The 16,559-nt window shown below is 47.5% G+C and overlaps 1 protein-coding gene and 1 long non-coding RNA gene across 3 annotated transcripts; one reads left to right on the forward strand and one right to left on the reverse strand.

The window, feature by feature from the left end:
- Positions 1-792: 792 nt before the first annotated feature.
- On the forward strand, positions 793-5,747 carry MLF2 (myeloid leukemia factor 2). 2 transcript variants are annotated; one of them, XM_008144854.3, is made up of 9 exons: positions 793-997; positions 1,538-1,615; positions 1,857-1,983; positions 2,239-2,274; positions 2,819-2,872; positions 3,452-3,580; positions 3,750-3,909; positions 4,729-4,941; positions 5,181-5,747. In XM_008144854.3, exons 2-8 carry the CDS (start codon positions 1,566-1,568, stop codon positions 4,914-4,916), a joined length of 744 nt encoding a protein of 247 aa, XP_008143076.1. In that variant the 5' UTR covers positions 793-997; positions 1,538-1,565; the 3' UTR covers positions 4,917-4,941; positions 5,181-5,747. The 2 variants fall into 2 exon arrangements, with proteins under 2 accessions (XP_008143076.1, XP_054575310.1); XM_054719335.1 differs by lacking the exon at positions 793-997 and having other exon boundaries at positions 1,550-1,615; positions 1,882-1,983; positions 5,181-5,746.
- On the reverse strand, positions 5,746-8,959 carry LOC129149832 (uncharacterized). Its single transcript, XR_008556651.1, has 3 exons — positions 8,793-8,959; positions 7,538-7,607; positions 5,746-6,333 (listed from the first exon to the last, which is right to left on the reverse strand). It is a non-coding gene; the product is annotated as an uncharacterized LOC129149832 (long non-coding RNA).
- Between the last annotated feature and the right edge of the window lie 7,600 nt (positions 8,960-16,559).

Below are 16,559 nucleotides of genomic sequence, written 5' to 3' on the forward strand. Positions count from 1 at the left end.
AGAGACAAGATCAGTGCGGGGCTGGGAGCTCTTGAGGACACAGGGATTAGGGAACAGGAAGGGGAGGTTGGTACTGAACTAAATGATTTCAGAACCAGAGCCTTTCCCCAGTCAGACCCTCACGGCAGGGTTCAGTGAGCGGTGGAGGAACCTCGCCAAATCCAGTTCCCTAGGGGAGGTCGTTCCAGCCTGACCGAAGGGCGCCATCTGGCGGCCGAGTCCCTCCCACACCTGGACTCTGCCCCGCCCGAGCGCTCCGAGCCAGAGCAGGCCGGACCGGGGCGGACTGTCACCGCCTCCTCGCGTCACTCAGGGCCCCGCCTCTGTCCGACAGCGCCTCCTCCTGAAGGGGCCCCCAGCGCTTCCCCTGCGGAATCGCCGCCCTTCCTGCCTCTTGGGCTGAACGCCTCTCCGGTAGAAAATCGGCTCCAGGCTCCCCCAGGGGTCCGCCCCGTCTGGTCCTCTACGGGGAGCGTGCACCCCAGTTACCCCCCATGGGAATCTGCCCCTTGTCCTCTTCCTTCGCCTGAGCGAACGTGCCGCCCCGCCCCAGCCCCATCCTTGGCGAGTGATGAATCCTCTGCTCCCCCCCAGACCCTTACAGGGAGCCTCCTCCTGTCAGCAGAACCCAAGCCCAGGTTGCCAATCAGCTCCCATCACCCTTTGTCCCCAGAGGACCCCGCGCCCTGCCCCCCGCGCCCTGCCCCCCGCGGGAGCGGCCCTGGCCTCCTCTCCACGCCCGCCGGCGGGCGGGGCTCCGCGGGCCGCCCCGGGGTGGGCGTCCCCGTCGTGACGTCACTTCCGTCCGGGCCTGGCCGGGGTTCGGGTTCCGTGGGCCGCGGGAGGTACGGAGGTGGCAGCTGTGGGAGGCGGCGGCGCGGGAGGCCGAGGAGCTCGAGCCCGGACCGATCTTGCGTCCGGGGCCGCCAGCCCTGATCCTGCAGCGCACGGGAGGCGAGACCGGCCGGATGGGCCGCTGAGCCCGAGGCGGGGACCGGTGAGGCTCGGTGGGAGCGGGGCTTGCAGGGGCTGCGAGCCTGGGATGCGGGGAGGGGAGAGTCAGGCCCGCCTCTCCTGCTCTGCCCGGCGGAGAGCTCGGGCCAGGGGAGTCCTCTGACAGTTCGGTGGGGACTACGAGGCCCGCCGGGGGAGGCCGGGCAGCGTCTGGGTGGAAGGAGGGGGCGGGGTGGTTGGGGGTCTTCATGGGGCTTAGGGCCGGCACTTGGGATTCGCATCCGGAACAGTGGCGTCAGGGGAGGGGGGATGCTTCTGGCCCGGGCTTTGGGGAGAGGGTGGCTATGAGTGGGAGAGGCAGAAAACAGAGGCTTGGAAAATTTTCCATGGCCCTCCTTGCGAGAGGTTTGAAGAGCTCTTCTCTGCCTGGAGGGTGGTGGTGAACACCTGGCGGAGGGTCTCACTGGCCTTTCGGGTGGGGCGGTCAGCTACAGTATTTGGAAGGGACAGTGAGTGCTGTGAGAGTCCCTACCCTGAGCGGGTGTGCAAAGTCTGGCTGCCTCCAAGTATCTCATCTTTACAGTGTGGAGCCCCCTGGAGCTAAAATCAGGATGTTCCGCTTCATGAGGGATGTGGAGCCTGAGGATCCCATGTTCCTGATGTGAGTATTCCCTCCCCCTCACGCTCTAGGTACTCATCCCACGCCACTTCAGGTGTCTGAGGAGTCCCTACAGACATGTGGGTTCCCATTGTGTGCGCTGGCTGCATACTGAGCTCCAGCTCCAACTTAGAGGGGAAGCGGACGTCTGTGGCACTGTTCCCTAGGACCCGTTTCTTTGCGGGGGAGGGGGCGGTGGACTGCTTGGCCCTTCTGCCATCCATACTGGATACTCACTCCACAGGGACCCCTTTGCTATTCACCGTCAGCATATGAACCGAATGCTGTCAGGTGGCTTTGGATACAGCCCCTTCCTCAGCATTACAGATGGCAGCATGCCAGGGACCAGGCCTGCCAGCCGCAGGATGCAGGTAATGATGCTGCAGTGTACCCGAGACCCAGAGAAAGGTTGGGGGGTGGTTAGTAAAGTGCCTGATGTTTCTTGCACGATAGCCAGTTTAGCAAAGTGGGATCATGTAGGAGTAGGGGGAAGGAGTCTGGAAGAAGGGCTTAGTGATACCCTTCTGAGACGAGGGTGGAAAACAAGCTGAGGCCATGGGCTAGGTTTGGGATCGCAGTGAGGTAGGTTGTGGTCGCTTACGTCTGTTCTTTCTGTGTTCCTGTAGGCTGGGGCTGTCTCTCCCTTTGGGATGCTGGGAATGGTGAGTTCCTATCTCCTTGTGTCCTTCCACCTCAGATACACTCTATACACTGAGATATTACTTCCAAATGTGCCTCTCTAGAATAGCCTTACAGGTAACCCTAGAAACTTTTTATAGTGTTCTCAAAGCTCTGGGCCTGCTGTGTGCTATGAGTCCGTGAGGTAAAGACGCTAATATTGACTTCTGTCCTTGTAGGAGCCATACGCATTAGGGAAATGTACGTGTCTAGGAAAGTTTGTTCTTTTCAGGAGGGAGGTGCAGGTGAAGGGCCCACTAGACATGGTTTTTAGGAGATTATCTGTACAAGTTCATTCCCACCACCTTTACAGGTGGGAGTCCATTGACTTTGGCATACTTAGGAGAGTCAGGAAAAGGGAAATTGGATCAGAACAGCCTTAGAGGCTGAGGAGGAGGGCTGCAGTATACAGGAAGAGAAACATGTGCATGAAGAATGACAAAGAGCAGTTGCTAGGCGTGAAGGAAGAAGAGAACGGGATGGTGAGTTATCTCTGAGCTCATTCTGCTTTCCATCTCTCTGCTGCAGTCGGGTGGCTTCATGGACATGTTTGGGATGATGAACGACATGATCGGAAACATGGTGAGACTCCTGTTTCATCCTTGGCACCACCTTGAGTCCTCAGAGGAGTGGGGAAGAGTGATAGAGAAGGGGTCAAGCTGGGTAAAGAAATTGAACCCAGAGAGCACTGGGTTCCGGTGTCTGCTCTCATGCCTGAGTGCCAAGCAGCAGCAGCACTCTTATGAAATATGCAGTGAAGGCTCAATCTCTTAAAGTCCTTCTTTTTTATTTATTTTTAAAATATGTTCATATTGGTTTTAGAGAGAGGAAGGGAGAGGGAAAGAGAGATAGAAACATCAATTGGCTGCCTCCTGCACATCTCCCCACTGGGGATCAAGCCTGCAACCTGGGCATGTGTCCTACCTGGGACTCCAACTGGCGACCTCTTGGTTCATGGGTCAATGCTCAACCGTTGAGCCACACTGGCCAGGCGGAACTTTTTTATTGTTGCACTCAGGAATTTGGGGGTAATGATGAGTCCTGACATTTTCTTATTTTCACATTTTGTGAGGAAGATATGAGCAAGAACAGGCAGCCAAGGGTGGGAGCCTGTCTCCAGAGCCCCTCCCCTTCAGTCCCACTGGACCCTTTCCTTCTCAGGAACACATGACTGCTGGAGGCAACTGCCAGACCTTCTCATCCTCCACAGTCATCTCCTACTCCAACACGGGTGACGGTGCCCCCAAGGTCTACCAGGAGACGTCAGAGATGCGCTCAGCACCAGGCGGGGTGAGTTGGAGAGCTTTTCCTCTCAGAGGAGGCAGGATTTGAATGGCAATCACTGAAACCCTGCCTTCTTTTTTCAAGATTGAGTTGTGGGTGGTTTGTCTGTCCCGCGTTGGCGTGGCCTGGGCTTTGGAAGGGGCAGCTCAATGTGCCGTGTTCTGCCTCCTCCTAGATCCGGGAGACTCGGAGGACTGTGCGGGACTCGGACAGTGGACTAGAGCAGATGTCCATTGGACATCACATCCGAGATCGGGCTCACATCCTCCAGCGCTCCCGAAACCACCGCACAGGGGACCAGGAAGAGCGGCAGGACTACATCAACCTGGATGAAAGTGAGCCTTCCTTGCTGCTCACCACCTTTCCAGCTTCTCTTCCAGTAGCCCCTAGTCCAGTTTCTGTGAACTAGGAGATACCAGCTTTTTCTCCCTACATCCATAGATATTTTGGGGGGCAAAATATGGTGAGCCCCATATTCCTTTTATTTATTTAACATTTTTATTGATCTCAGAGAGGACAGGAGAGAGATAATGATAGAAACATCAATGATGAGAAAGAATCATCCATCGGCTGCCTCCTACATGTTTCCCATTGGGGAGCGAGCCTGCAACTCGGGCATGTGCCCTGACTGGGAATTGAACTGTGACCTCCTGGTTCATAGGTTGATGCTCAACCACTGAGTCACACCTGCCGGGTGATGGTGAGCCCCATATTCTTACCTCACTTGGAGCCTTGTCAGCTTTGGGGCTGAGTCAGGTCACCAGGGAGGGGCAAACTCTGTCACCCAAGTGAGAGATTGATAGTAATCTACCCTCTCCATCTGGAACCATTTTTGTTTTGTTATTTCTCTTTTTTTTAAATCAACAAATATTTATCAGATACTTATTGTGTGCTTGGGACTCTGCTCCTTAAGTAAATAATTATCCCATTCCTGATTTCCTTCTCCAGTGGTCATGCCTTAGGCCTGCTAGTGGCTTCTAGGAACCACATTGAACCAAATATTGCTAAATAAATTTGCCCTCCTCCACACATCCCCATACCCCTACTCTCAGCCTTCACGGCAGTTTCAGTCCTAGAAGCCTGTGGCTCACCCTTGCATCTCCCTCCGGAAGCCAGGCTGTCCACAGATGGTGTCTGGTCTCTGTCCTCTTCAGGTGAGGCCGCAGCATTTGATGATGAATGGCGGAGAGAGACCTCCCGATTCCGGCAGCAGCGCCCTCTGGAATTTCGAAGGCATGAGGCTTCAGGGGGTGGAGGCCGAAGGACCGAGGGGGCTCCCCGCCTGGCCATACAGGCACCTGAGGACTCCCCCTCCCGACAGTCCCGCCGCTATGACTGGTGAGGGCCCTGGGCCCTCAGTCTCTCTTGTAAGTATTTGAGGGGGAGGAATTGTAAAATGCCAAGCACAGGAGGGAGGTTGGGGCGTGTACCTATGCACATTACTCTGCTCAGGCAGAAACAGTCCAGGTGCCTAGCAAATACTGCCTTTGATAGAAGTTTTAGTTGCTACAGAAAGAACTCTCACCCGAATAGGGATTAAACCCCAACTCCTGGCTTTTATCATTTGTCTTCTTTTTGACTTGTACTCATCTCTCTCCCCCTCTAGGTACAGGCTGAGAGGCTGACAAATCATCCCCCGATATAACTTTTTCCTCTCCAACTCCCACTCCCACTTTAATATTAAATTAACAGGCAAGCTGGCCCCCCACTCTCCCTGGAGTCTCAGGGAGAACCTTTCACTGCCCCCTTTATCTACATTTTCCTTCTTTAATTCCCTTCCCACAGTGACTCCACATCTCCTGTATCCACTAACTTGATTTTTCATTTGGCTGCTCCATCTTTGAACCTCCTCACCTTCCCCATTCTACCCCTGCCATACATTGAAGGCTTTTGTGGGGAGCTCTGGGTTTAGGGGCCTCCTCCCTCCCTCAGCTACCTTGGATCTTTGCCCACCTCCTTCTCAGATCCCCTGCTGCAGGGGTCATAGCCCTCATTCAGGGCTGTGTGTGGAGAGAGAGGTCTGGTTCTCAACCCCTTCTCCCTTCCCACCTCCTACCCATCACAAAAATCTTCCCTGTGTCCTCTACCTTTATTTTTTGTTTGTGCAACTTGTAACTAGGTGTTTAAGGAATAAAGGAGAATGGGGAAAAAAAACAAGTGGCATTCTGGCTTTACTTTTAATCTTTTCCCTGTTCAATTTCAACCCTCTTGTCTCCTCCTCGTCATCTCCTTACTTCTGTCTTCATGTGTGGCCTTCATAACTCAAGTTCAATCCCAGTGCCTCAGTGGTAATGACATTGGGACTGGCAGAGGAGAAGCAGCTATGGGACTCAGCTGGGCTGGATGAAATGGAAGCAGCTGTCTTCCCTAGCTTTTGCTGTAACTTCATTTGTCAGGGGGAACGTAGGGCATATCTCATAGGTGCCTGAGGAATTTGCTGCCCCGTGTCCCTCAGGCACAGGCTCTCCCATGGACTGTGGGTGGGAACACTTGTGGTACAGAGCAGGAAGGAGTCCAAATAACCCTACGCAGGCCTTCAAGTGGGAGGAACTCTGGGGTCAGCAACATTCCACCCAACATTCTTCAAACCCTCCACTGCCAGTTGTTGAGAATTTGAGCCCAGTGAAGGAGACCAGAGGGGAAAACTAACCTGGAACCTGAGCGGTACTGGAAGGGCATGAAGTGCTCGAATTTCTCAAGACATTCACTCTTGCTTGACCTGGCTCAGGCAAATGGGTCACTCTGTTTCTCTTGGGAACCTATTAACGATGACAGATGCTTGTATGAGTCTGATGATGGTTTCCTCTAATTAAAGAAATCTTCAGTTCTTTCCAGTTGGTAAACAAAGGCAAAACATCCATCAACAGCCACCCAAAATTCAAGGCTCTGAGTCCTCTCAACAGAGAGGTTTTAATGGATAAATAGGTTCAAGAGGATTTGTCTAGTTGCTCAATGAGCAGAGAGATGATGTTGAGCTCAACAACCAAACACTGGCTTTGTAGTCCAAGGCAGGTGTTAAATCTTATTAAATAGGGTTGGTGAAGAGGCATGAGCAGGGTCAAGGGAACCAATTCAATGACTAGAAGAATCCAAGAGTGCTCAGTTGGTTGAGTGTCATCCTGTGCACTGAAAGGTCACCGGTTTGATTCCTGGTCAGGGCACATGCCCAGGTTGTGGGTTTGGTCCCAGTTGGGGTACATACAGGAGGCAACTGATCTATCTGTTTCTCACATTGATGTTTCTGTTTCTCTCTCGCTCTCTCTCTGGGTCTCTGTCTCTGTCTCTCTCCCTCTCCTTTTGATGTTTCTCTCTCTCCCTCTCCCTTTCTCTGTAGAAATTAATAAAAACAAAAACAAAAAACCCCACACCAGAACCCAAGAATTCCAGAGGTTAAACAGGTATAGCTAATCCAACCTCCACCTGGGTGCTGAGTTATGGTTGATGGAACTCAGTGTCCACAGCCCTCAGCTTCAAGTGTAATCTGCTCTGTCCAGATAGACACATACTTCCTCTAGCAGGGGGAGCAGCCTTACCAGTCTCCTGAGGAGGCAGCCCATGAAAAAGCACTGGAGTTACTGAAGGAACCCAGAGGCTGGGTCTTCAGCTCTGCCACCAACCTAGCCATGTGGTCTTGGGCAGATCATGCACCTCCCTGGACCTCAGCTGTGTGGTTCCTTCTAGCTACAAAACCTTAGGCTACCGTAGTGCCCAATCTCATCCTGGATTTCTGTTCCAGTACCCACACATGGGTGTAGTTCGAGTGGGGCCTGTAGCAGGGCAAGGGTTACCCTTATTGCCATCTAGGTGAGTCACAAGCTCTCCCATTTGGGTTCTGGCTTTCAGACACATGAGCGAATTTTCACCCCTGCTCCCTGCTCTTGGGTGAGGTCTTCCCTTCAACCCAACACTTACTCCGCAGGCCTGTGACTCTAGTTCCCAGCAGTGATATATTCCAGCCCTTACCTACAACTCTGGGGAAGAGTCTTCATCTCAACATCCGTTTCCTGTTTTGTAAAATGGGCCCTCCTCGGCACTGGTGGCGTGGTGATGGGGATAGTACGAAGAAAGCTTTGACACAGTGCGTGGGATAGAAATGAGTGATTTTTCTCCCCAATTACTCTGTCTCAGTCTGGCTCCTTCAGTGCTCTCTCTGGTCCTCATCCTTCATTCCATCCACAGGACTCCTAAAATACTTCTAGACACAACCGAACTTCCATCTTACTGGCCTTGAATCAGCCTCAAGCCCTCCCTTCTCCCAGCTACCAACTATCATCTTTCACCTTGTCATCGCTCAGTTCACAGACCAACAAGTAGAAACAAATGTTTTGGGCCATTCTGATCCCGCCCCACTTGCAGTTTGAGATTTTCCCCCTCCTGTGCTAACAAAGGGCTTCGGGTTCTAGTAACACCTTTTGCCCAATGACGCCTACTCAGGCCCGAGTTACATAAACAGGCTACCCACAGAACGAGGGCTGGTCTCCTAGCCCACATGTTCCAGGCCATTTAACTTTATATACCTACCCTGCCCTTAAGCTCCCAGTCCTGGGAATGAGGCTGAAGGAGCAACAAGAGTCAAGGGATCCTTCTCTCAGGCCATTCCAGTTGGGCTAGGAACAAGAAAAGGGTAGCCTTCCCCTTTCTCTCCCTTAGACATCACTGGGGGGCTTCAGACAGGAGAGGCGGGAGCCAGGTGAAGCTACATTAGAGGAGGAGAGATGACGATAGGGACATTTGGGCAGAGGAGGTGCTGAAAGATAAGAGAAGCAACCAAGGAGGGCACTCGGAGAAAAGACTGTATAGCTGGTTCCCACAAGGAGCCTCCCAACTTGCCTCCATCCCAGAGGAGAACCTGTGGGGGACACGGAGCTGGAATGGCTGGAGGGAAGATCACCTAAAGGGGTTGGGATGCAGAAGGCTGGCAGAGCTGCTAGAGAAGGTGAGCCTAAAGTCCCCCTTGGGGTGCTGATAGCTCTGAGCCTTCCCAGACTCAATGTCTATCTTAAATGGATTTCCAGGGACAAGGAGGAGCAGTGGTGCTTCCTGCTCTGGGCCCAGGTCCTTGTCCCTGAGGTGAGGTCAGAATTCCTTGCCCTTTCCCTGCCCTTTATGATTCTTCTCATCATCCCTGAAGACCTTATCTTTTGGAGAACAGGGTGCTGCCCCAGCATCCATCCCATCCTCTCCATCTAGCCTGTCACCTGCCAACTGGAGAACTTACAGGTTCTGGACAATTATCCCCAAGATGTCAGTGTTCTCCATCCAGGATGTCAGCCATATGTCTGTGGGGTCTGAGGCAAAGGACATTTGGATACATGAAGCTGGAGGAGGGGAGAGAAGGGGGCATGGGAAAGGGTTAGAGATGTGGGACTGAGTCTCTAAAAGAGGGAGCAGAAATACCTTGGGAAAGTCAAAGTGACACACGTGGAAAATGGTTTGATGAAAGTAAGCAAAGCTAGGCTCTTAGAAAACTACTGGTGGGATCTGGGTGGGGGGTGGGTTCCCAATTCACAGAGAATGTGGCAGGGAAGGACAGAAACTGATTCCCAATACAGATAGCCCTTGATTTAAGCAAATTGAGTATATGACATAATTTCTGAGTTGAAAGAGACCTTAGAGATCACCTCTATGTTCCCAAATGTGGCAGCAGGTCAGAATTACCATCCCAGCCTACTAAAGCAGAATCTTGAAGTTGGAGAGGATTCCAAGATATCCAAACCCCAGCTATTTTACTGTGGAACAGAGGTGACTTGTTGAACATCATACAGCTATCTAGTAGCACTGCAAGAGCCGGGACTCAAAATCCAGATTGACACAAATGATACTAATATGCTGTACAGAATGATTCACAATGGGGCCTCCTTTAAATGAAAAGTTCCTCAGTAATTTCAATTTTTAAAAAAATTTATATTAAAATTGACCCAACAGCATAGTATTTAAAACGATGGATTGCCAGTAGCCTAGTACTTGTTTTTTTAATCTTGTATTTGTATCTACATACAGTAAAGCTGCTGTGTGTACAGTTTCTGAGTTTAAACACATAATAGATTTGGGTAAACCAACAATCAGGATCAAAACAGTTCCATTACCCCCAAACCCTCTCCTGCTCTTTGTAGTCACAACCTTCCTCCAATCCTAACCCTTGGCAGCCACTGATTTGTTCTCCATTGCTAGAGTTTTGCCTTTCCAGAATGTCATATGATGAAGTCATATAGTATGTAACCTTTTGAGAGTGGCTCTTTCACCCGGCTTTATTTAGCCCTTAGATTCACTCATGATGTTGTATGTATTAATAGTTTAATCCTTTTTATTGCTGAGCTGTATTCTACTGGTTATTGTCTGTTTATCTATTCACCAGTTTTTGGCAATTATGAAAAGAGTTGCTATAAACATTCCTATACACGTTTTTGTGTGAACATATTTGTTTCTTTAGAATGAAATGGAGTGGGATTGCTAGGTCATATGGTAAGTGTATATTTAACTTTAAAAGAAAATGCCGAACTGTTTTCCTGAGTAGCTGCGCCATTTTGTATTCCTACCAGCAAAGCAAGAGTTCCAGTTGCTTTGCCTCCTTGCAAGCAGTTGGTATTGTCAAGTACTTTATTTCACCCATTCTATTGGGTGTGTAGGTACTTATTCTAATAGATATCACATCATGATTTTAATTTGTATTTCCCTGATGACTAATGATGAGCATCTTTTCATGTGCTTATTTGCCATCATTACAGTCTAGTTAATAAACTGTCTAAGTCAGCCATTTTTCAAAATTGGCTTGTTTATTTTCTTACTATTGAGTTTTTAGGGTTCTTTATATATTCTGGTTAGCTCTTTGTTAGGGATTTACAAGTATTTTTCCCTATTTTGTAGCTTCTCTTTTCCTGACTTTTTCTCCCCCCAAGCAAAAGTTCTGAATTTTAATGAAGTCCAAATTACCACTTTTTTCTCTTATAACATTTTTGGTGTGGCATCTAAGAACACTGCTAATTCCAGAAACTAAGATTTTCTCCTATGTTATCTTCTAAAAGGTTTATAATTGTGTATTTTATATTTACATCTTTCTCTCCTTGGTGAGTTTTGGTAGCTTGTGGCTTTCAAGGAGTTGATCCATCTCATCTAAGTCACTGAATTTGTTTGTCATATTCCCTTAACTTTTTAATTTTTAAAAAATATTTTTATTGATTTTAGAGAGTAAGGGAGAGGGAGAGAAACATCAATGATGAGAGAGTCATTGATTGGCTGCCTCCTGCATGCTCTCTACTGGCCATATGCCCTTGACGAGAATCGAACCCAAGACCCTTCAGTTCCGTGGGCTCTATCCACTGAGTCAAACCAGCTAGGGCTTATTAACTTTTTAATATTTGTGGGGTTTGTAGTGGTATCTCCTCTTTCATTCCTGATAATAGTAATTTATGTCTTCTCTATTCTCTCTTTTGTCAGTATGGCTAGAGATTTATTAATTTTATTGATCATTTTAAATAATCAACTTTTGGTTTCATTGACTTTTTCTATTTTTGTTTTCTATTTCACTAATTGCTGCTCTTGTTTTTCTTCTGCTTGCTTTGTGTTTATTTATCCAATTCTTTATATACCTTCTCAAGGTACAAATGTAGATTGTTGACTTCAGACTTTTCTTCTTTTCTAATATAGGCATTTGATACTATGATTTTTTCCCCTTAGTCACTGCTTTAGCTGCATCCAATACATTTTGGTATCCTGTATAATAAAAGGCTAGTATGCAAATTGTCCACTCGGAGTTCGATCACTCGCTATAATGTGCGCTGACCACCAGGGGGCGGTGCAGAACATGGCGGGTGACCAGCTGTGGTGGTGGTGGGGCGCTGAGGGAGCGAGAGAAGGAGGAGGTGGGGAGGCAGGGAACCTGCTGGGCCCTGATATCAGGCCAGGCCTAGGGACCCTACCCTACCCTACCCTACCCAAATTTCATGCACTGGGCCTCTAGTTTTATATATTTTTTATTGTTAAGTTCACAATATTTTCTAATTTCTCTTTGATCCATAGGTTATTTAGAAATGTGTTTAGTTTCCAAATGTTTGGATCAGAGTTCCCTGCTAGCTTTCTGTTATTGATTTCTACTTATAATTCCATTATGGTCAGAAAACATCCTTTATATGGCTTTAATTCTTTAAATTTGTTGAATTTTATGACACAGGACAGTATATCTCAGTAAATGTTCAACGCACACTTGAAAGTAAAAAGTGTATTCTTTTGTGTTGGGGGAGTGTTCTATAAATTTAAATTAGATCCTGTTTCCTGATGGTATAATTCGGTTCTATATACTTCTGTATATTTGGTCATTTTCTGTTTACTTGTTCTTTTGATTACTGGGAAAAGAATTTTGAAATTTTCAATTACAATTATAATTTGCCCATTTTTCCTTTGACATCTATCAGTTTTTGCACTATTAATTTAAAAAATATATATTCATTGATTTCAGAGAGGAAGGAAGAGGGAGAGAGAAGAAACATTAATGATGAAAGAGAATCATTGATTGGCTGCCTCCTATAGGAACCCTACTGAGGATTGAGCCTGCAACCCAGGCATGTCCCCTTACCAGTAATCAAACCTGTGACCTCTTGGTGCATGGGTCGATGCTCAACCACTGAGCCACACCAGCTAGGTTGAACTTTGTTTTTTTATTGAATTGAGAGGGAGAGCGAAACATTGATCTGTTGTTCCACTTATTTATGCATTTATTGGTTGCTTCTTGTATGTGCCCTGACTGGAGATCAAACCTGCAACGTTGGTGTGTCAGGACAACACTCTAACCAACTGACCTACACTATAAATTATGTACTCTAAAACAACAGGGCCACCAATCCTTTTTTAACCCACCTGTGTCATACTTAAAAATGGATTTTCAAGGGCAGCATAGTTGATTTTTAAAATTCATTTTGATAATTTATCTTTTAAGTGTTGCATTTAGGCTATTTACATCTAATATAATTATTGTTTGCATTTATTTCTATAATTTTATTATTTGTTTCTGGTTGGTACATTGCTCATAGTTCCACTATCTCTACTTGAAAAAATTTTTTTAAAAATTGTTTCAGAGAAGGGAAAGGGAGAGACAGAAACATCAATGATGAGAGAATCATCGATCAGCTGTCTCCTGCACACCCCCGACTGGGGATCCTGAAACTTGGGCACGTGTCCTGACCAGGAATCAAATTGTGACCTCCTGGTTCATAAGTCAATGCTCAACCACTGAGCCACAATGGATGGGCCAAATTTGGGATTTTTTTTAGCTATTTCTTCTAATAACTTTTCAATTTCACATTTTCTCCTCAACTTCTGGGACACTGTTGACATGAATGTTAGACCTTTTAGTATTGTTCCACAGGTTCCTGAGGCTCTGGTGTGGTTTAAACATATTTTTTGTCTGTTGTTAAAGAGTACATCCTACCTAATAAAATGGTAATATGTAAATTACCATCACTCCGCTACGCTCACAATTGGGCCAGCGGGAGGCGCAGAGGGCGGGACTCAGGGTGGCCGGGGTAGCCGATTGGGCAGCGGGATGCTGAGCTCGCGTTGCCAGCGGCGGCGCGAGCTCAGCGTCTGCGCGAGCTCAGCGTCTGCGCCATGGCTGTGCTGCGGAACAGAAGGGGACTCTGGGGCAGCGAGCTCATGTCCCGCCGCGGACCATCAAAAGCGGGGGAGCTGGGTGCCTGTCTGCTCCGGCACCAGCGGACAGGCACCCAGCTCCCCTGCGATCGAAAGCGAAAGCGTGTAGGGGACCCTACACGTGCATGATTCAATCATGCACTGGGCCTCTAGTAATTTATAATGATCTACCTTCAAACTCACTTGTTCCCTCTGTCTTCTCCTTTCTGCTAATAAACCTATCCAGTGACTATTTTATTTTGGTTATTTCTATTTTTCAGTTCAAAAATGTCAATCAGTTCTTCTTTATATCTCCTACTTCTTGGCTAAAACTTCCTATCTTTCCATCTGTTTTAAGAAATTCTCCCTTTCTTCTTCCAATGTGGTCATATTAACTGCTGTGAAGTCTTTGTTTTCAATTCTAACACCTCTGCCATCTTGGGTTGATTGTCTTTTCCCTGGAGATTTCTTTGTATGCTGAGTAATTTTATATTGTATCCTGGGTATTTTGAATATTGACTCTGGATCTTGTTAAAATCCTAAGGAGAATGTTGTTTTTACAGGCAATTAATTAGGTTGGGTTCAGGCAGCAACTTTCCTTCTTTGCATTGTGCTTCCATTATCAGTTTAATTTTGTGTGGTATTTGGATCAGCCCTACATGTGTTCCACCCAGTGGCCAGTCAGACTTGGACAGTGGTCCATCCTGTTGCTCAGTTCACAAAGCTTTGGCAAGCTCTTTAGGGTCAGATCCATGCTTGTGCAGCTCAGAGGTGAGCACAGGAGTTAACACATAATTCTGTGGGACTGTTCTCTTGATCTTCCTATGACCTTTCTGACACTTGCTTGTTCTCTGGGGGCTTTCCGTCCCAATCCTCTGACCAAAAGTTGGGATTTTACTTTCTCCAGTCTGCTAGGCATTTCCCACTATGCCTGGGCTAAGCCTCAAGAGAACAGAGAAAGAAAAAAGCAGAGAGGATCTAACTCACACTTGTGGGACCACAACTCTTCTGGTCAGAGAGATGGATTCTCCTCTCAGAATTTTAAGTGCCTGCTCAGCCACTCTTGCTGTCACTGTTGCAGCTATCACCACCATGGTGTGCTTGGGGCTGGAGGTAGAAGAAAGGGAAAAAAGAAAATGGGGTTTCCCCAATCTAACTCTTAGGAGTCCCTTTCTGCTCCTCACACCTGCAATAGAGGGCTCCAAGAAGAGCTCTTTCAGTTCACATCTGATGTCCATTTCGGGTTTTGGCTGCCTTTGAGTCCATTTTGGATGATACTGGAGGAGGAAAAATGGTGAACTCACCACTTTTTAGTGGAACTTTGAATTTTGGTTTTTCTCCGTGCTACCATTTACTTCTCTGAGATCTCAGCTGCTCCATGCATTTAGGAGAATGGGAGACAGGGTGCGGTGTGCCTTCTCCACTTGTAATTTGTGTGACCCTGGGCAAATTACATAACATCTTCATACCTCTTTTGTCATCTTGAGCAGTGGGTAATCATACAATCTCAGAAGGTCCTTGTGTAAATTAAGTGTTTAAATACATAAAGCACTTAGGATACTACTTGATTATAGTAAACACTTATAAATACTATCTTATATTATTAGCAATTATCATAGAAAGATAATTGTTATTTCACCTTACTGATGTGGTCTCCTGCTCTGATGGAGGCTACCTGGATGGCCTCTGACCAAGTCAGCAGGAAATGAGGTCCTCAGTCCATCCACCTCTGAAGGAGCGAATCCTGCTGACAATCACTGAGCATGCTTGGAACCAAGTCCTTCCCATTGGAACCTTGAAATAATATGGCCCTAATGAGTACTGTTTGTAGCCTCATGAGAGACCCTAAAGCAGACAACTCAGCTCAGTTGTGCCAAATACCAAAACATAGAAACTGAGTTAATAAATATGTGGTTTTAAGCCACCAAGTTTTGGAATAATTTGTACACAGTAATATATAACTATACACCGCCTAGATTTGTCTCTCTAAACGCCTTTCTTTCCACTCATGTTGGAAGATGCACCTAAGTGGAGAATTTCTTCTTTAACAGGATTTCACAAAACACTTGACTGTAGACATTGTCTCTGTTTTTCTTGTGCAGAAAGATAGGCACCAGTCCAACCGCCATTTTTAGATTCAGAGACTTTGGTTTAATCTTTTAAGTGTCATCTGTTTCATGTGCATGAACTCTGAATTCTCATGAAAGCAAGTTCTCTTCCTCCTCCTCTTACCATAGTGGTCCAGCCCCAAGGTCATTTAAGATTGCTGTACATTAGGGTTGAGCGTGTGAGAGTGTGCAAGTGGTGATAAGACTCTTGGTTGGGAAGATTTTCCTGGTGCCCTGGGCTTAGTTATACATGGAATCCCTAAATCCTGAACCAAATTTCATGCTCAAAAACTGAATCCACAAATACTCTACTCCCTCTTCTCCATGCCTTCCTTGGTAGCCAAGAGCCTACCTTTGCAAATCAAAGACAAGCTGCAGTTGCATGTCCTTGGGGCTGTGAAGGGTCCCCCTCCTTCTTTGGATATTTAGGCAGGCAGTCCCAGCCCAGCACACACTACTTTCTAGAGCCATCCATTAAAGGATGGAGCTAGAGAGGTCAGGAAGTTATGGAGCCATTAGCTGCAACCAGCTTGCAAGAAAATGTGTAAGTTCAAGAGAAAAACGGGCATGGGCAAAGGAAGGGGAGACAGATTTAAAGCACTAGGAATGAGCAACTTCTAGACATTAGAAGGTGTGGGAGGAAGAAAGGGTTTATTTCAGAGGTAGAGACTGAGAATCAAGATGCAACAGACTTAATATGCTTGTCTAGCGAAAAGCTAACATGAGAAGCCAGGAGTGTCAACTCCTGAAGTAGGGCTCTTTGGACTGGTCCCATTAAGTCTCCATAGCTTACCCAGCCCATTTTAATAAAAAAAAACTCAGAATTCCACCCCACTTTCTAGTTCTGTGACCGACACCTTTAGGACCAATAGAGTGGTTTGTCCTAAATCTCCATCTAGAGAATGGCACAAGATCTGGGACTCTCAGCAGGCAACTGCTTCACATGCATGTGTGTGTGTGTGTGTGTGTGTGTGTGTGTGTGTGTGTGTGTGTGTCTGGGGGTGTGGGGTGTGGGGGAGAACCATCCCTTACACTAGAGCTTCCCAATTCCAGGGAGCACACAGCAGTACACTAGGCCAAGACCAGTCCTCTCAATAAATGCTAGGGAAGCTCTGCCTTGGAGGGAGGACAAGAGCCTGACAAGAGGCTGCTTCTTACTGCAGATCTGAGAGCTCTGTGGTTCTGATGCAAAACTGAAGTGTACCGTCAATCTTCCCCTTATAATTATTTAAGGTGGAAGGAAACGGGCTGAACTC

This window comes from Eptesicus fuscus, chromosome 7 (assembly GCF_027574615.1).
Source record: "Eptesicus fuscus isolate TK198812 chromosome 7, DD_ASM_mEF_20220401, whole genome shotgun sequence".
Taxonomy (NCBI): domain Eukaryota; kingdom Metazoa; phylum Chordata; class Mammalia; order Chiroptera; family Vespertilionidae; genus Eptesicus; species Eptesicus fuscus.